At 41.1% G+C, this 20,196-nt stretch overlaps 1 protein-coding gene across 2 annotated transcripts in view; it reads right to left on the bottom strand.

Annotated features, from left to right (window-relative positions):
- Positions 1 to 20,196, bottom strand: part of POMT2 (protein O-mannosyltransferase 2) — a 29,706-nt gene that overhangs the window by 4,734 nt on the left and 4,776 nt on the right. The window contains exons 6-20 of one of the 2 annotated variants that reach the window (XM_048948578.1): positions 19,563 to 19,722; positions 17,108 to 17,214; positions 15,984 to 16,066; positions 15,424 to 15,533; positions 13,347 to 13,413; positions 12,440 to 12,512; positions 10,979 to 11,057; positions 10,103 to 10,254; positions 8,261 to 8,352; positions 6,918 to 6,994; positions 5,280 to 5,351; positions 5,005 to 5,064; positions 4,699 to 4,804; positions 1,119 to 1,259; positions 396 to 510 (exon numbers count right to left, since the gene is read on the bottom strand). In XM_048948578.1, the coding sequence (XP_048804535.1) occupies positions 396 to 510; positions 1,119 to 1,259; positions 4,699 to 4,804; positions 5,005 to 5,064; positions 5,280 to 5,351; positions 6,918 to 6,994; positions 8,261 to 8,352; positions 10,103 to 10,254; positions 10,979 to 11,057; positions 12,440 to 12,512; positions 13,347 to 13,413; positions 15,424 to 15,533; positions 15,984 to 16,066; positions 17,108 to 17,214; positions 19,563 to 19,722 (1,494 nt within the window). The remainder of the gene's footprint in view (positions 1 to 395; positions 511 to 1,118; positions 1,260 to 4,698; positions 4,805 to 5,004; positions 5,065 to 5,279; positions 5,352 to 6,917; positions 6,995 to 8,260; positions 8,353 to 10,102; positions 10,255 to 10,978; positions 11,058 to 12,439; positions 12,513 to 13,346; positions 13,414 to 15,423; positions 15,534 to 15,983; positions 16,067 to 17,107; positions 17,215 to 19,562; positions 19,723 to 20,196) is intronic. The other variant, XM_048948577.1, reaches the window with a different exon arrangement.

The following is a 20,196-nucleotide window of genomic DNA, read 5'->3' on the forward strand; positions in this document are numbered from 1 at the left end:
CATACATAATCCACACTCCTATCACTAGTGTTGTTCTCTTTTAGAAAGCAACAGCTTTGGAGAAAAGCCAGCTAAGAAGATCTACAGCAATGAAGAATTTGCCTGTATTTGAGAGATCTGGCACCACTTAGTATGGGGAGTAGAATCAGAAACACTGAACTGTGAGTTCAGAAGGGAATGGAGCATTCACACCGAGTAGTAGAATGAAAGAAAGATTCCCTGCAATTGAAGGATGTTTTAAAACATACTGCTGAGAGCTTAGGATTGGACTCGATGTCTTAAAGTCAAGATCAGCAGAAATGAGTGGCAGAGACATCATCGAGGACAATTAACAGGCACAAAGTCTCCACTGAGACTTTCCCACACTGAGAAAGAGCTGAGCTTTGAGCCCTCACCTGTACATGACGAGCAGAATCAGTGTCAGGATCCCCCCTCCATAAACTCTTCTAGCTGTAGTGCTGGGTGACAAGAACTGAGAAAAAAACTTCAGTAGTGTGTCCCAGGTGATTCCTAGGAGAATAATGAGACAGAAGTCAGGATCGGTGCAGATGCCAAAGACAACAGTTGTTACACTGCCACACTGCGCTGACAAAGCTCTGTTATCACCAGAGGACCTTATTGATTTTTAAATTCATTTCCCTTGCTAACCATCACAACTACAGAGATTGTTTCCTATCAGCAGAAAGTTCTCTTTTCCTTCCCTCCCACCTGAATAAATGGACAAGACATTCAGGCTCCAGCTTGCTAACTAAGGCACAGGAAAAGCTAGAAAAATTAATTACAAATGAAACTGCCAGAAAAGCAGTGACAATAAACAATGGGAAGCAACACGTATAAAAGACTATAGAAGAGCAATGATATGGCAGAGAATAGGGATCACATCTCAATTCAAATGCCCTAACCTCCAGACACAGCTGCTCCCTGAGGGTGGCAACACAAAGAGACAGTTTGGCAACACAAGCTGCTTTGTGAAGAACATTTTCAGTAAGTCAATGTTTTCAAGCTCTCTGCACAAGCAAAAAACGTAAAACTGTTTAGTCTGAAAATGTTCCATCTAACAGAACAAGAGAATTTCACCCATGTCTCTGCCTCACCTTCTCCTAGCATCCAATATTTACCTGTCAACATGCTGGAAAAAAGCATGGCAGGAAAGTAGTGGTGAAAGTAGAGAACTCGGCCCATCATGAAGAAGGGTAGGTAATGAAGGAGCCAGCCCAGAGCAACCTGCCCTCCACCACAGAGCACAACTCGAGACAGCTCTGGAACACAAACAAACATGCTTCAGCAGAAAAGAATTCAACATACAATTCCTCTTAACAAGCCCTGTCACAGTCAGCAGTATGCTACACATTCACAGTATTACATTTTCCTACTATACAGTACCTAGCATGTTGTAATATATCGTTACATGCTTGTATTATATGACTGTATTACATAAGAGTTATCCAAAAAAGTCTCAATGGACTAGCAGCAGATTGACCAGGCTCTACATTAAGACCAAATTTGCAGTTCCTCAATGTATGCACAGGTCATTTCAATTTCAGATGTCTTTGATTCTGTCCGCAACAAGACTACAGGCCAGCTAGATGATCACTTTGCCAGCCTTTCCCAGAAGGAAATGCTGCCCACCTTTCAGAGCCTGGGGAAGGGACTGAGAGCTCTGGTTTGTGCAGATGATTTGGCCAATAGCTAATCACTGTGGGACTGAATAGTGCCACATCACACATTCCAACACAGAGATTTCATTTTCAACACAGAGATCTACAAAATGAAGTAACCACTGATGTATACTGCAAAGGTTAACGTATGATGTACTCAGATTTTTTTAAAAGCTCTATAACCCTGGCATCAGATGCAATAAAAGACCCTTAACCATTTATTTTGCATGAAATATCAGGAAATACTTATTTCAAAGCAGCATGCATATTACAATGGTACACTATGCTTGCAAAATTTGAGAGTAGACAATTTGGATCAATACACAATCTCCATTACAGCCAACTCAGGTCGCTCCTTGAAGTATCTCTACTGAAGATCGGTCTTGTTCATGGATAAACTACTTGAGGCATGAATCTCACAAATTTTTTCTCATGGACACCACTCCATAACCTAACCTCAATGGTCTTCTACTCCTGGTACACAGTCCTGCCTTTCACAGATTTCTAGGGCATCTGCAAATGGAATTTATGAAAAGGAAACTGGGTATCAAATAACTTGTGTGGGATAAGTAGCAGTGTTAGAAAACAGATTGTAGGCATCTACAAAGCAAAAGAAGGTAAGGCCATGTGACCAGTAGATATATGCTTGGGGAACTTCCTGATGCAGACATTTATCACTTCCTTATTGATATGTCCAGATCAAAAACAGTCTTTTCAACAAATATGCATCAAGGTTTTGGCAGGGATAGAGTTGAATCTCTTTGTAGAGGCTCACTGATGCTGTTTTTGACTTTTGATGAAAATAGAGGTGATAATACACACTGATGTTTTAATTGTTGCAGAGCAGTGCTTACATTAAGTCAAGGACTTTTCAGCTTCTTGTTCACAGAATCATAGAAACACAAAGTTGGAAAGGACCTACAAGATCATCTAGTCCAACCATCCTCCTATTACCACTACTATCCACTAAGCTACTAGACCATCTCTTGTAGCTCCTCATGCAGACGCCTCTTGAACACCACCAGGGATGGTGACTCCAGCACCTCTCTGGGCAGCCATTCCAGTGTCTGACCACTCTTGGAGAGAAAATGATTTTCCTTATGTCTAATCTAAATCTCCCCTGGTGCAACTTGTAGCCATTTCCTCAGGTCATATTTGTGATCTGAGGGAAGATGCTGACACTCTCCTCTTCCCAATCTCACTTCAGGAAATTGTTGAGTGCTACGTGGTCTCCCCTGAGCCTCCTCTTCTCCAGACTAAACAATCCCAGTTCTGCCCTGCCAATGAGGAGTCTGGAGGCACAAGAAGTTGGGAGGAAACACAGCTAGTACAGCTGACCCAAACTAGCCAAAGGGATATTCTATACCATATGGTGTCACACTGAGCAACAAAAGCTGAGGAGAAGGAATCACAGAATCATAGGGGTTGGAAGGGACCTCCAGAGATCGAGTCCATTCCCCCTGCCAAAGCAGGTTCCCTACACCAGGTCACACAAGTAGGTGTCCAGGCAGGTCTTGAACATCTCCAGAGAAGGAGACTCCACCACCTCCCTGGGCAGCCTGTTCCAGTGCTCCGTCACCCTCACCGAAAAGAAGTTCTTGCGCATGTTTGTGCGGAACTTCCTATGCTCCAGCTTATGCCCGTTTCCCCTTGTCCATCTGCACACACCACTGAAAACAGTCTGGCCTTGCCACTCTGCCCCCCACACCTTAGGTATTTATAGACCTGGATCAGGTCCCGTCTCAGTCTCCTTTTCTCAAGGCTGAACAGACCCAGTTCACTCAGCCGTTCTTCATAGGAGAGATGCTCCAGGCCCCTCACCATCTTTGTGGCCCTCTGCTGGACTCTTTCCAAGAGATCCCTGTCTTTTTTGTACTGGGGAGCCCAGAACAGGACACAGTACTCCAGATGAGGCCTTACCAGGGCAGAGTAGAGGAGGAGGATCACCTCCCTCGACCTGCTGGCCACACTCATTTTAATGGACCCCAGAATGCCATTGGCCTTTTTGGCCACAAGGACGCTGTTGGCTCATGGCCAACCTGTCGTCCACCAGGACACCCAGGTCCCTCTCTGCAGAGCTCAGAGGAGAGGTCCTTCAAGTGATTTGTCATCCCAAGAAACCATTATGTGTGATAAGCCCTTTCTTCCTGGAAGTGGGTGTACATCTGCCTACTGATGAATGAATTCTTTGTTTTGCTTCACTTGCACGTGCAGCTTTTGCTTTACTTAGTACACCATCTTTATCTTAATCCACAAGTTACTGTACTTTTACCTTTCTGATTCTCTCCCCCATTTGACTTGGGGAGAGTGAGCAAATGTGATGCTTAGAACCCTGCTTGGGTTAAACCACAACAAGCAATCGACATAACTGATAGCAATTGTGGCCAGCATCTCAGCTCTTAACAGTTCCTAAGCAACTGTCATGCTAGGCTGGGCAATCACCTGGCAGAGCACAGCTGGCATATGAATTACTAATGAATCCAAACCTTTGCCTCCTAGAAAAAAATAACCTAGCAAAAACCTACTGTGCTTCATACCCTTGGATCACCTTCAGATGTCAGCCTATAATAAGTTCAGCTCTGTACTCTCCAGCAAAGGAGTGGTAAGATTGTTCAGGAGCTTATCATAACTCCTTCCTGTGAATTATTTACAGAGCTCTTTTCCTCATTAGCTTTCTATGTACATTTTTCAGGATCTTGGTGATTTGAGGATTTCTGATCAAGGCTTACAAGCTTAGGAAATTTGGCAACTCATTGTTTGCCAGACAGAAAGCCAGATTTTACTCAGAGTCATTATTTCTTGTACAGCATCTTCTGTTAGCAATCATATCATTCAGTAGTACACTTTCAAAGCATTATGTAGCCCAGTGTTCAGTACATGCAGCTTCCTGAGTTTAATGCATTAAATTCCCAGAGGCTTTAATACAACATACGGGAAGATTTTTAATACAGGATTCCCAATATGAGCTCTTGTGTATCGGCAAACTAGGACGTTATCAGATGACTCTCTTGCATAGGAGGCATAGGAAAACTGACCTCACCTTTGTGTTCAGAAGTCAATTGGACACCTCTCTTCAGCACCACTGCAATGGAAGTTGCTATCAGAAGATATAGTCCAATAGTGAACAGATTTAGCCACCATACCACCTATGTAGGAAAGAGAAAGATTTAAGACTTAGGGCTGGAAACAGGAATGAACACGAGAGGAAATGAAAAGCTATGTGCAAGTATAAGAATACTACTAGAGAAACAGTCCAAAAGAAGGATGAAAGGATTCGTTATCAGTGGAAAAAGCAAGAGTAAAATTTGCTAAAGACAGTGGCTTGGAAACTCCTGTTCCAACTTACCGGGTTTCCCAGCAAATAAACCCGATAATCTGTCTCATTGACACCAGAAAAACGCAGACCCTGAGGAAACAGACCAGAAGTAAGCAAAGTGGATTTGTACCAACTTGGTTTATATCTATTTTCTAGTGCCAAAGGTGAGACACATTCCCTTCCATGCAGCTCAGGTGCTACAAAATAAAGTTGACATCATCCTCAAAATGATTAAGAGGTCTTATGCTTCAAGAAGCACAGTAAAGTACTTGAAAACAGAAAGGGAAGAGGATTGATTAATATACCTGGTAGTTGATGGGCCAGTGCCAGGGTTTAGATGTAACTTCATTGTCCTTTGGTTTCAGGCCACTGTTTCCCTACAGATAAGTCAAGATAAAATTGAAATGAGTGGGTAGTTGTGCTGCAAACAATACCCCAAAATGTCTGGGTTTACAAATGTATGTGAATATTTCTTCCAAGTAAAGGCTGCTTTCTGACTACATACACACATCATCTTCTGGAAATAGCCATGAGGACAACAAATGTTTTAATACTATTACACAAGTGAAAACGTTCTTTGAGTATCCTTAAAGGCAGTATTCTCTCATTTCTCTTTACCAGGTTTTCTGTCACTGAGTACACACGTTGCATAAGCAAGACCTTTGTTCATTAACAGACTGCTTCAACAGACTTTCTTCCACTTTGAAATAAAATCCTCAGAAAGATTATTTCCATGGAAACCCATGCAGGTGCTTTCTTACCTGAGACAATGTTATCATGGGTTGTCATAGAAATGCTTACTGTTAATAATAATTTGATGACCTTCTTTCTTTCGAGAATTTGAGAAGACATCTGCAAACAAAAAAGTAAACTCTCTTCCCAAAATGGTAGATTCCCATTCTTAGGGGCAACAAAGCTGGTAGAAGAACTAGAAGGCACGTCCTGTGAGGAGAGGATGCTTGGGTTGTCTACTCTGGAGAAAAGAAAGCTGAGAGGTGACCTCAGGGCTTTCTGCAGCCTCCTGAGGAGGGGAAGTGGAGTGGGAGGTACCAGGCTCTTTTCCCTGGGAACTTATGACAGGACACCTGGGAACAGCACAAAGCTGCTCAGACTAGACACCAGGAAAAAATTCTTTACTGTGAGGGGAGTCAAATGCTAGAACAAGCTTCCTAGAGAGGTGGTTGAAGGTGGTTGATGCCACACCTGTCAAAATAAAAGGCATTTGAATAATGCCCTTATTAAATATCCTTTCACCTTCAGTCAGCCCTGAAATGGTCAGACAGTTGGACTTGATCTCAGAAGGCCCCTTCCTACTGAACTTTTCTATTCAGATGAAGGAGTGAGTAGCTGAAAGATGAAGGGATGTGGCCAAGATCAAAGAACAACCACAGGGAAAGACCACCTTGAAAATATTAAATCTAGTCCATTTGCAAGTATCCTTGGGGATAAAGAGAGAAGAGAAAGGCTGAAAACACAGCATTTCAATGAGCCTTAAGAAATTATCAGGAATTTTTCATTTTCAGTTCAAACACTTATTGTCCTTTTAGTGTCTATTCAGCTAATTTTCCTGAGTCTGACCACAGTAATATCCTCCTGCCTTACAAATACTAATTTTACTTTAAAACTTTCAACAGCATGGGAAAAATACTAAACTTCCCTTTATGGAACAGAATTTCAGCAGCAAAGCAATTACAGAACTAGACTGTAACTATATTACATCAACAGCAGAACTAGGCATTAAGCCCATGGCTTCCAAACTTCTGGAAAAATTAACCTCAAGACCACCCCTTTTACTAAGCAAGAATGCAAGCAGGTGGTTGGAGTGTGTAAATTCTGCCCTAGTTTGCAGCTATCACCCACACGTTTCAGAAAAAAACTATTTCTTTTTTTAAATGAAAAACAAAGGAGGAAGAAAATGCCATCTAGAACTAATAATACCCTACCCGGATCATAACCATGTGGGACTCTAGAAGAATTTCCAAAAAAGAAGGCTTCAAAACATCCAGGCTGATATTAGGCACTATAGGAAGAGAAAAAAAATAGATGAGAATTCTGTATGTTTTACATTTTTTTTTTACTCTTGCATAATAAACCAAATTCCCTCTACTTGTGACAAATCTGCTTCTAGCACTTCTGTTCATTCCCTGTGCAATTCATTCAAATTCTAAACACAGAGGCTTGCAGTCCAAAGCATCCTCCATTTCACAACTGATATATTCCTAGATTTCCTCCTTTACTCCCAGGAGCAAGAAAAATACAAAGAAGTCCCTGAAGCAGATACCTATTTCTAGCTGAAATTAGATATTGTTCATAAGCTGTTGCCTATTTGTAAGTGAGCCATGAGCATAATAATACACAAGGCATTACAACAGAAGAGGAAAATGCCAAATAAATTGCACAGAATTCCTTTCCTCTGATTTGCACAGCTGCTCTGTAAGGGTGAAGTACACCAGTTTTCGGTAATTCAGAAATCAGCCCAAGTCATCTGCAATTCTTGGGAAGAAAACATATCAAATAATTCAGGCCAAGTGAGGCTATGACACATACCTAACTCATGGATGAAGCTGGAAGGGTCACCTCTCATTATCAGCACACTCAGGTCTCCTCTCAACCTTTGTTATACCTCTACTATCTACTACTTGATTGTACCACAGTGTCATTATTTTGCATCCCCTCATAAGAGAAAATGATACATCAAAAAAACACAGTGGTGTTTTTGTTGGTTAATCCCCGATTGAACCAATCATATTAAATATAATAACTTGCACTGCACTCCCTATAAAACTCCACGCTTCTGCCATCCAGGATGATTACAAAGTCCTTTAATAAGTCTTTATATTTCCCATTATACTTGAAGCATTATCTCCAGTTTACTGTACAAACAGTTAAATTATAGAATCATAAAATATCCTGAGTTGGAAGGGACAATGATCATCAAGTCCAACCTCTTGCTACCTAAAAATTACATTATTTGCCTGAAAGTGTTGTCCAAACACTCCTTAAACTTCTGTGAGCTTGGTGGTATGATCACTTCCCTGGGGAAGTGCTTGACCGCCCACTCAATAAAGAACCCTTTCCTAATATCCAAGCTGAGTCTCCCCTGAAGCAGAAAAAGCCTATACATCTCTAAACAGTTGGCCTAAGTTTAACAAGTTCACATTTGAGCTGAGAAACAACAGACAAATCCCAAATGCTGACTGCCAGTTCTTGACATCTGATAGTTCATCCATCTCCCTAACAGCAAGCCAAGATGTACCCTCAAAGGAAAGGAAAATAAATGACTTACACTTAGGGTTTATATGATCTTCAAAATTCCAGAGGGAATTCGGAGTCTCTTTCACATACGGTGTGCAGGTGACTTCCACCTGTTCCCAACCCCTGAAGAACAACAGAACAGTCAAACACTACTCCAAAAAGATCACTCAGTATTTCTAGCTCATGTTTTTGGTTTGGTTTTTTTTTTTTGTTTTGTTTTTTTCTCCTCTCTCCTATCTGGCTTCATGCTTTCCCATAACACCAACCACATCATTCAACTCCAGCAATCACTCCAATGCTATGTAGAAACTGAGACAGGCTTGAAAGGCAGCCTACATCAAAATTCCACTAAATACACAGCCTGTATTTCTTAAGTTTGGCTGCCTAAAGTATAATCTACTTCAAGTCAACTCTTACAGTCTCTCCAGAAAAAAGAAATATCATCATCATCATCATCATCATCATCATCATCATCATCATCATCATCAAGTCAATCCATGACTACAGAAACTCTATTACAGAAACAAAGGTTCAACTTTAGAGGAAGGAATGCTGGTAAAACAATGGTTCACTTCACTTGCTCTATCACTCTATTTCTAGCAGGTCACACCAAACACTACAGGAAAAAGTGTATTGGAGCCTACAGTAATGTGATGAATTAATTATTTTCCACCAATCGCCTCTTAACATGCTTACTTTCACCAATTAATCCATTAATTAATCACTAGTCTTGGAAGGACAATGATTATTCCCCTATGAAGTCTTAAAAAAAAAAAAAAATATATATATATATATATATATTTTTTTTTTTGGTAACTATATATATATGTGTATATATATACACATATATATATATATGTGTATATATATACACTATATATATACACATATATATATATAGTTACCAGGTAGTAGTTACCAGGTTTCCTCCCTCCTCTCAGCTCTTAATGTCATCAGTATTTTGCAGCACTGAATTCTATTCACAGGGTGAGCTTGCGTTAGTGGAAAAAGATATACCTCCTTTCTTGAATGTTGTTGTCAGAGGTAGTGATTTGTCTCATTATTATTGTTTTAAACCAGTTATCTTATTTACCCACAAACCCAGTCTTACCAGAAAAATATAAATGCCATTTGCATTCCTGACGTGGCAGTCACCGGCAGAAGTATCTGCCTGCACTCACTATGTATGATTCAGCATTCACCAGATATAATAGAAATCCTCTTTACTGTAAAAGAGCTGAGGAAAACCTAAGCCAGCAATAACAGAGGCAGCTCTGGAAACAGAAGCACCATGACTACAGAGCCTGCTGTGTCAGGATCCCTGTTAGCATTCCATACAGTACAGCTTTGCAGATACCGTAGCTTGGCTGGCATCAACCTCTGCATATCCTTCATTTTATGATGAAAATACATAACTTGAGAACTCCCTGGTAATATCAGCTTGTTATTGCTGCCCTCACATCGGATGCTGCACCCAAAAATGGCAGGACTGCCAACCACAAAAAGAAGTTAATGCCAACAAAAATAAGTTTGGATGAGTATGGCATGGAACAGCATCAACTGCCCCAGTTCTTTACTTACTGTGAACCTTAAGGCTAAAATGGCCTTGAAGAATATGGCTGTTATCCACTCCTGGACTTAATGGACAACAAAATCTATGCCCATGCCACTCTTAGATCTACAGGTGTGGGATTGGATTGTTATGGGATTTTTCAGAGCTGCTGCCCACCAGGTACCTTCACTGTAACAAATTGCATAACTCTAACCCAGATCTTCTCTGGTTATATTTTTAGTACCTGCTGATTACTCTTTTATTCTTACAGCAGCTCAAAGTCTTGTGGAGTGGGGCAGGCAGAGCACACAAGCTACATACCACTTTGGCAGAGTCTTTCCAGAAGAGCCCAGAATACACCCTGTGGCCACATGTGTGAGCCGGATCTTACTCCGTAGGACTTTGATAAGCTTCCCAGCCCTTCTGCCCACCACCTCAATCCGCCAGAAGTCATTGGAGTCTCCTGTTCCATTCTATCATGGAAACCCACCACAGCAGAGAAAAACAAAGAAACAAGAATCAATCAGAAGACATACAGATTGAAGCACTGCAAATAAGAAATTCTGAAACTCTAATGGTGGTGAAGCTAAGCAAAGGAACCCACACTACTCTCGCTCAGACTTCGCAGTAGAGATTCCCCATAAGGAAGAGATGATTCTTCATATGAGCAACTACCCACAAATATGCCAAACTTCATATTTTTTGCTCCAAATTCACACTTGACTGTGCCTCAAAGTTGCATTTTAAAAGGGGGTAACTTGGCTGCTTCACAGAAGGGGTTTAGGCAACACCCCCTTGCTTTTGGAAATTTATCCCTCAAAGCAGATTTCGTTTTCATGATGCAAAATTCTGTCAACATCTTATCAACAAAAACCAGTAGTCTACACAACAAGGCCAAATATATAAAATAATACTTGTCAGAGCAACTTCAAGGTTGCTCAGTTTGGCATTCATGGAATTGAAAGCTGCCAAAGCTAGACTGACAATAAAAACTTAAGTTATTTCCTTGTCTGTGTTCACATTAAATAGACCTTAAATGAGATACGCTGTTTTATACTAGATGATCTTTTCTTCCAGCCCAGTAGATCCACATCTATCACCATAACTAACAAACTAAAAGCAGAAATAAATTCCCTTGGCATGGTCTGAATTCTGCCAAAAAGAAAGAACTTTTGTTGAATCCTGCCATTCACTTACTATGCCATAGCCAGTGACCTGAAAGTGCTTTCTTGTCAGGGGAGCCTCATGCTGGTGACTGTGAAGATTTCTAGAAGTTCTGGAATGAAATCAGAAGTCAAGCCTTGCTTTGTTTTTATGCATCAGACAATCTGTTATAAGAACTTTGGTTTGAGCCATTCAGAGAGAGCTGTCAGCAATTGGAGCCCCTTCCCCCAGTGTAACTCCAAACTTATGCCACACGGGGAAAGGAGGACAACATGAGTAAATCCAACCTTTAGGCTATAAACACTATCTACAAGTGGAAATAACATTGATTACTGCTCTAGCTTGTAAATCACACACATTTACTGAAACTGCAGAGATTTTCCTTTTTTAAATCCTCTTCTTACAAACAGCAAAGGTGGGGATGAAAGTCTAGCTTTTGCAAGAAGCAAAATAAGATTCTGACCTCCCTTGATTATCAGTTGGTTTTTGAGAGGAAGACTGTATCATTCAGTCAGATGCACTGAGGTGGGGACCAGCAGCCCCCATTAGCACAGCCATACACAGTGCTGACAACACCCCTCCCCAGTGGTGGCTGCTAGATGAGGCAAGCAGAGAAGCCTGGCCATATTCCAGTCTTTAGTAAATCCACCCACACCAGGCACCATCATCTCCCACAGCAGAGCTGCTCCCAGCCCCGCCTGCCTGCACACAAAACTCCAACACAAAGAGCTGAGAGCCACCTACTGGATCTTTCCCCCAGTGCTGCAGCTGTACCTCCCATGCCAGAAGCCTATCCCCCTCCAGCATCTGAGTTAAGCGAGCACAGTATTATCAAAACCAGATTTCATCACCTTTATTATCAGAAATTTAGCAGTAAAATCCAAAATCCAAGGCACTTTTTTTTTTTTTTTTCTTTTTTTTTTTTTTTTTTTTTCCCCAAAGTCCTACAATCATTTTGGAAGGTTTAAGCAATGATTTGTGCACATGTAATACTGAACACAGTATGATGTGGCTCACAAATACAGAGCTTCTGTTAAGAAATAAAAACTGTGACAGCACAGAGCATTGTGGCACAGCGAGGTTAGATTACATAAGATTAAATATTGAGTCACTAGGGCACCCATGTGTCTCTTAGGTTCCCATCACAGTGAGGAAAGGCACAAGTCACCATTTTTGTTCAGTTTCAGGGGGTGTATACTGTCGGTACAGGCAGAACCAGTATGCAGTTACCTTCATACTGCATCTCACACAGCTGAACAGATCTCTGCGCTGCTTGATGAAGCTGAGAGGTTCTGCCAAAGGTTTCCCATTTTACAGACAGCCATCAAAACACAAACCACAGAAGAAAAACTCCATTTGCAAATGCAGACATTAATACACCTATGTCACATGATCCACTTGTGCTGGCCTACCCACGCAGTCTTCAGCAGGTCAAATCCCCCACCACTCCTATCTAATCACTCAGACTCTCCAAATCACAGCCATCAGCCTTACTCTTTATGTTCCAGGCGAATGATGTCTCCGTGCCTCACAAACTCCACAGGGCTGGAGGAGTCCAACAGATCTGCTGGAGGAAGAAAACCAATCATGCCTGTGCACTAACAAATTGTTGCCACAGAGAGTTCTCAGGGAACTCTGCCTCAAGCAGAGAACACAAGGCAAACCCATTTGTGTAGACTGAAAGCCTGGTGTGAATCACTGCTCTAGTTTAAAGACCAGCCCTGAAAGTACTCCGTACAACCATGCTCAAATGTGGCCCAAAGCAGAACATACTGCCCTTAAATAAAGGGGATGCTCAGCCAGGCTAACTGAACACCATAACTAGATATCTGCATTTTATTTTCATGCACTATAAAGTGACACTTGCAAGACTGTTCATATCATTATATCTTGGTTATTTGACTTTGTTTGTTGTTTAGACTCTTCCTTGTTGATTTTCATGCATACATGCTGCAAAAATAGAAAGGAAACTAGCCTAGCCCAATCATTCAGCTGCACTACCTGAGGAATAACACCTTCAATAGTCCCACGCAAGCATTCATGCAAGCCATCTGGACACCATGCACCACAGCATACTTGGAACCCACTTCTCCAGGACCCACAGTCACAATAATAGATTCCACAAAATATGGACTGAGTTCACATTAATTTCCTCTCTGCTATTTGCAACCCCATCTGGTGATCTTCAGCTGAGAAAAGCTGATTTACTTTGACTGTATAACACAGAGAAAGAAAGCGAACAATGACAGAGCAGATACAAACGCAGAGTCAGATTGCCCTTGTTCTCCCTTCCATCTCATCTCATATCTATGAAGCACACTTTGCCCTGGAAGGAACTCAAAATATTTATGTTAACAAATGAAGCAGTAATTATAAGAGACTCTTTATCAGTATTTGTTACCTGTATCTGAATCATGCTTCTTTATAATCCATAGGTTATTCAAATCCTTATGTAAGTAGGCTGTGACCTGAAAGCAGAAGATAAATTATTTTACTAAAAAAAAAAAGAAGAAAAAAAAAGGCTGGTAATAGCAAAGATGCACTCACCAGCAAATTGAAGGTCCAAATGAATGCATTACTAACACAGAAAAACTTGGCATGATCTTTATGATGGTCCACATAGAAGGCCAATTGCTGGCCACTGCTTAACCCAGATCACACCTTTAATCAGGTACAGCACATCTGCTCTGGAGGGCTACACTTAATAGCAGTTCACTTGCCTTACAAATAAAGCTTCCAACCAACCAGCTTGCCCTGCTCCTACACTCATTCAGAGATTCCTTCCAAAACAACAGGATATCTGAACCTGAACTTCTTGAATTTTCACTGACCAGTGTGAGTAGATGGAAACAGCACTGGCTTTCTAAACTGGCATCATTGGTAGATGTTTATAATAACAGGCTGATTAAGATAACTTATACTAGTGCCAAAAGTTCCAAATTAAGGTTTCAGGGACCAACTCATAAGGCAGTACGTGCTAACTAGCTAACGTTCACTAAATTGCTCAGCTTCACACAGAGTAACTTTTCTTACTGCTAACAAGAGCGGGGAGGCCATCTGGTCTGAGGGTGCTGCTACTGAAAGCCACACTTCCAGGCAGAAGGAACTTTGCCCTCTGTGCTCTCTCTTCTCTCCCAGCTGCAGAAGCAGCAAGCTCTGCTCTCCAGGACCCCACACCAGCCTCACACCTGTGCCTCCCACCTGGGTGCAAGCAGACCAGCTAGTTGATGGGTGACTGAGGCAGAACGTACAGGAGTGTCTGAGGGTGGGAAAAAGGGTGAGTAGGAACCTCACACACCTTGAGGTCATAGCATCAGGAGAGAAGACAGAGAGATCATCATTTCCATCTCTTACTCCCCAGGTCTCCTTGAAGCTGTAAATTCCTTCCCCTCTGCATACCCCTCCAGGGTAGGGATCACAGTGGCAGGAAAGAGGATCTCCATCCTCTCCCACCTACTCCAAACGAAATTCCCATCAACACCCTCCAATTCCCTCTTGCTTGTTCCTACTGCCATAAAGCATATTCTGCACTTAAATCTGGCTTGTTCTTAAGCCAGTTTTGGCATTATAGCTCCATCTACAGTAAACATCACTGTCACCTGACAGCATTGGAAGTATTTCTGGCTGGGAAGAACAGCAAGAAAAGATTAATTAAAGTTTATTTTTGAAATCCTCTTCCTCATAACAGAGACTGAGTTAAAAACAAACACTTGTTTTTCTCCACAAACTTTCTGTCAAACAGTTCAGAACAATTTTTAGACACTGACATTTATCTTAGGAAAGCCACAGAAGCAGCAAAGATTCATGAAACTTGATCATGACGGACAAAAAAGAAGAAATGCACTTAACTTCTGTAATAATTAATTAGCAATACTTACATGGTGGTTTTGTTTTTTTTTAATTTACTGGTTAATCACTTAAACATAAGCCCTTTGAGAGTTCGGCTAAGCACCTTTCATTATGGGCAGCTTATGAACATACAGATATCCAATTGAATGAACAAAGCCTTACAATTTCCCTGGTGACAGATGAGGAAAATAAGGCACAGACGAGAAATTAATTCACAAAACATCACAGAGGCCTGTGGCACAAATGGAAACAACTCTCAGCACTTCTATTCTGTTGATTTTAACACAAGTAATAGGTTTGTTTGTAATAGTTTTACATTCTCGCCTGAGGTAACAACTGCATTTTCATTACAGAACATTACTTTTCATTATATTTAAGTCTTAGTGGCCTCCATCTATGGAGATGGGTCTTGCTACCGCAGTGAAGCTCTGTTACTCTCAGTCACCTCCCTGGTGCAAACTGGTGGGCTCTTTACACTCAGCATTCCAAATTAAGTGCTCAACATTGGCATCAAGAAGATAACAGATGCTGAGAAGATAACACAGCTCCTGCCACAATGAGACCTAACACTAAGTGCAATGGGAGTGAGTAGATGGCTGCAATTAGAAGCAGTATTGCAGGACACCAACCTGCTGCTGGCGAGCCCCAACACCCTCTGGGTAGAGGTGCCAGTGGGAGTGAAGGTAGCCCCCTGCCATCCGAAGGTTCTTCATTGTGACCACAGACCCATAGGCCAAATCTAAATGGGAAGGAACAAGGGAAAAAAGCATAAGCCATCTCTCCTATAAATACCTCCCGCAGCCAGCCTACAGTGCTCCAATTAGGCATATGTGTTCCTGCTTTGTTTTGATGAAAGCACATTTCCTGACTGAAGCGTTAATCCAAATAGCTCATTGCAAGCTTTCCTTCCATCACCATCCACTACTATTCAGTGAAACTGTTCTAGAAGTTTCAACCAAACATTATATATCTCTCCCAAATCATTTTAACATAAAGAGAAGAGCCAGGTTCTAGGCTGAACAGGTGAAATCCCTTTTTGTTGTCTGAAACAAAATAAAGGCCAAAAAAAGTGAAGGTGCATACACACAAAACTGTATCTATCCTGCACTGCTTCAAAGAAGATGTAGCTTTTATCTAAAGTCCCACATGTTTTGACAGCTCAGAACAAATCACTTCTTTGGACACTCACGCTCTGGAATGGAGACATTATGAAGATTGTTCCCAATCAGCTGGGACTGAAAGGCAGAACTGAAGAAACCATCCCCAGGACCACTGAAACACAGAGCAAAAAATGTGACAATTCAAAGACTGGCAAAACATAGCATACAAAGTTCCGCTGTGCACAATCAGATTGTTTATACTGAAAGAAAAAGAAAACCAGACCAAAACAAAATAAGAGACTTGGTCTCAGGAGAAGAATGATTGGGTTTTCCTTAATTGCATCTCTAATGCTGTGAATCACAGCTGATACACACACTCTTGCAGGAAATGGACAAGGACACGAGAACATAAAAATGTGTTCCTTCTGGCACTGAACAAAGCACAATCAATTGTCTTTGTGGGTGCTCTTGTAACAAACAAAACCCACTGCTAGCTGACATCTAATAAAGCCTCTTCTTGAGATTTCCCAAGTCTCATTTCTGCTAAATGGTAAAACCAGCTGACTTGAACTGAAAAAATAATATATTTAATTTTACATTCTTGTTAATGGTTAAATGCTTTTTTCACCTCATCTCTTATGGCAGCATACGGAAAATCATTACTGGACTATTTTGCTGCTGCTTTCCAAATAAATGCCCTCCTTACCAGAAGGCATTCAGTCCACAGTCCTCTCTACAGGAACAGTTACCAGACATTTTTCATCACAGTCAAAGAACTTTTCAGGAATGCACTGCCTTTTTGGGGAGAGGGGAAGGGTAGGCTGGCGGAGTGAGATGTGCTTTTCAATTTAAAGAACAACAACAAAAAAAAGAGAATGGATTTGAGACATATTCAGGTCCAGCAAGAAAGGAGGGAGGAAAAAAAAAAAGAAAAAAAAAAGAAGACACTGAGGACTTGGTTAGGATACTCGATTCACATGTCAGAATGTCTCAAGCTCAAATTCTGTTTCACTGCCAGCTTGGCCAGAGCCCTTCTCTAAGAACAATGCAGAAGTCTGGGAAGGGAATTAAACAAAGACACAGCTCATGGCTGTGCTTTTGATGCTGTGAGCGGATAAATCCATAATCAGTGTTCTTTAATTCAAAGATGACAGACGATTTTTCTTCTGTAAAAAGAAAAAGAAAAAAAAGAAAAAAAAGAAAACTGAAATACCTTTTATTTAGTACTGCAAAATGAACAGCAAACATTGCCACATAGAGGGTGAGTGGAAGCAAGATGAGGCAGAGCACTCGAGCCAGGAAATGTTTCCCAAACACAACCTGGAACAAAAACAACCTAGATCAAAGAGTGAAAGGAAAAGATGATTGCATAAGCTACTAGATAGTGTCTCCCTATATAGATAGAATGCAACAAGGGCTAGGTATCTAGGTTTCCTCCACAGAAACCAGCTCACTTAGCAAGGATACTCTCACACTCCAACTTCTTCTCTAGCTCCCCAGCGAGAAGTTACAAAGAGTCAGCAACACATCCTCAGTGTTTCAGCTGCCTTGACACAAAAGCTGAGCACTCCATGAAAATCACTGAGAGTGGCAGTTTGTACACAGCTGTGCTACATTGTGATTGTGTGATCACATCCTGCTAACTCTGCTGGTCACAGAACAAATCATCTAAACACATGATGGGCAATAAACAGCTGTGGGACAAGAAAATACCATCAATGTTCATTCACAAATAACTACAAAACTGATTAAGGCAAATGTTCTTATCTTTTTTTCCTCCTTTTTTTTTTTTTTTTTTTCCCCCAACATGGAATCTATCATACAATCATTAAGCAAAAAAAAAAAAAAGGGGAAGTTTTTTTTGTTTGTTTTTACAATAGGGGTGGTGAGGCACTGGAACATGTTGCCCAGAGAGGGGGTGCATGTCCCATTCCTTGGGACAGTCAAGGTGAGGCTGGATGGGACTCTTAGCAACTTGATACAGCTGTAGGTATCCCTGTTCAATGCAGGGAGTTGGACCAGAAGGTCTTTAAGGGACCCTTCCAACTCAAGCGATTCTATGATTCTAGATTCTAAAGAGCTGAACATATTACAGAAATAAGAACCGACTGAAGCCAACAGGAGAAGCAGCTGCTCAGCACTTGAGGTACTTGAGCAGAAGACTTAACAACTACTGGACACTTGGACAAATGCTGACTGATGGCACGTAACCAAATTTATGCATCAGTGGCACATGAGCTAACCTCCAGTCCCCTAAGCAAAATGACTGAAACAGAAATCTCTTTCACAAAGATCAAAGCCTACAACCACAGACTTCAATGCAATGTCAAAAGAGAAAACACTAGAAGGAAAGCATCAAGCAAGCTAGGATGGAGAACTAAGATAAGCTGAAAATTGTAGGAATCAGTCTAGTCCCTGAAACACTGCATGTAAATAAGTAGTTTCCTAACAAATGCAGAGATAAGTTATTCAAACTTCATGGGTTTAACCCTTTTTTTTTTTTTTCTTTTTTTCTTTTTCTTTTTTTTCCCTCCTCAAGCACCACAGTTGCCAAATATTTTGGTATTCAGAAAGAAGCATCTACCTTCTGAAGTAAATTTCTTTACACATTCTAACACTCAGGGGCTTGCTGCTTTTGCTGCCAGCAGCACGAGTGAAATCACTGTGCAGCCAGCTGCTGGCAGAAAGCTTAGACATGATGGATTTGTTCCATTTCAAATGCAATTAACTGACTTTGCTCAACAAGTGCTTCTCTGGAGCTGGAATACAGCATCTTTGCAGCTCATATTGATTCACATTAATCAGAGAAAACAAATCACACAGCAGGAATAGAAAAAGCCCCCCAAGACTCCCCTGTTTATGAGACAGGACAAAAACAGTAAGTGAAAGAAACAGAATTTCCAAGCTTCATGAAAGGAGAGCAACACCTCTCAAAAGATGTGCTCCAAGAATTATTTTTTATCCTGCTGGTTGCAGAACAGTAAATAGTCTATCGAGATATTTCTCCCAGTAGCAGATTTCACGGTTGCCAGTATACAATATATTAGAACAGGGCACCCAAATACACTAGTGAATTTGTTAGAGCTTGGAAGAACTAAAGATGAGTGAAATCAAGCAGTCTCTGGCTCTCACCATCCTCGGGACAAACTGCAGAGACTGCCATTACAGAGTTTGCCTATGACTCTTGCTGGACTACAGCACACTGCTGCTATGCAGCCTGTGACACAGAAAGTACAGCCTGAGCTTGCTCTGCTCATCATATTCTATGATTCTATGCTTATGCAAACTCGGAACTGCAAAACACACCTGTCTGCCAGGTATCATGGACTCCTCAGAAGGTCAATAACAGAGCAGAATATCATCATGCTTTAGGCCACTGTACAGCCATTTTCAACCTAGATCAAAATAAAATTCATCCAACTGGAAAAAGCAACAACCTTTTTTTGCACTCTTATGAGATTATATACAAGTTTTTAAAAACAAATGGCAATAGTTTTTTCTATCACAACGCTCATCGCTAATCATCATAATCTACCTCAGTTGCCTGTTTGCTGTAGACTATCACTGTTTGGCTATTTCCATAGTTATCAAAAACCAAAATTACATAGATAAAAGAAAAGAAAGCAAAATAAGGAAATCCTTAACATAAACAAGTTTTTAACACTCACCAATGACAAGCTGAGGTTCCCCAGCAATTCCCAAAGGTCATAGATTGTATTCAGACCAACCAGCAGGACTACAAAAAGGCCAACAAACTTCACCCCCATTGCTCCAGCAAGGTTCACCCCTGTCAGACTCAGCCACAGCCACCAGGAAGCAGAGAATGGCCTGCAGGACAGACAGATGAAAGCAGAAAGTAAATTATGGCTACATGAACAGGCAGCTGTGATCAGAAAAACAAACAGCAAATCACTACCCCACAAAATTACGTTCTGTTTTCTCCTCAGGAGCTCATGAGTAACAGGAAAGAAAAAAAAAACCAAAAAAACAACAAGAGTGTTTCTGTCACTCTCTAGATGATTCTCATGATACAAGGATGCTCTTGATGCAGGGTCCAGCAGAGCCCATCACATCAGTGTAGGCACCCCTGTATTTCCCCTTTAAAAAAGGGAGCACAGACATCATGTATAAGCTGAATTATCATTTGAAAGACAATTTCACTTGTAAAGGGTTTGAAATCTGAATTCAGACTTCATTAATGAGTTCCATAAAAATGCAAAATTACATCGCTCAGATGTAAGGACAGAGAGGATGGCATCAGAAAAAGAGCAGCCACTTTCAAAAAAGCAGAAAGACCATAGA

This window comes from Lagopus muta, chromosome 6 (assembly GCF_023343835.1).
Source record: "Lagopus muta isolate bLagMut1 chromosome 6, bLagMut1 primary, whole genome shotgun sequence".
In the NCBI taxonomy this organism is placed as follows: domain Eukaryota; kingdom Metazoa; phylum Chordata; class Aves; order Galliformes; family Phasianidae; genus Lagopus; species Lagopus muta.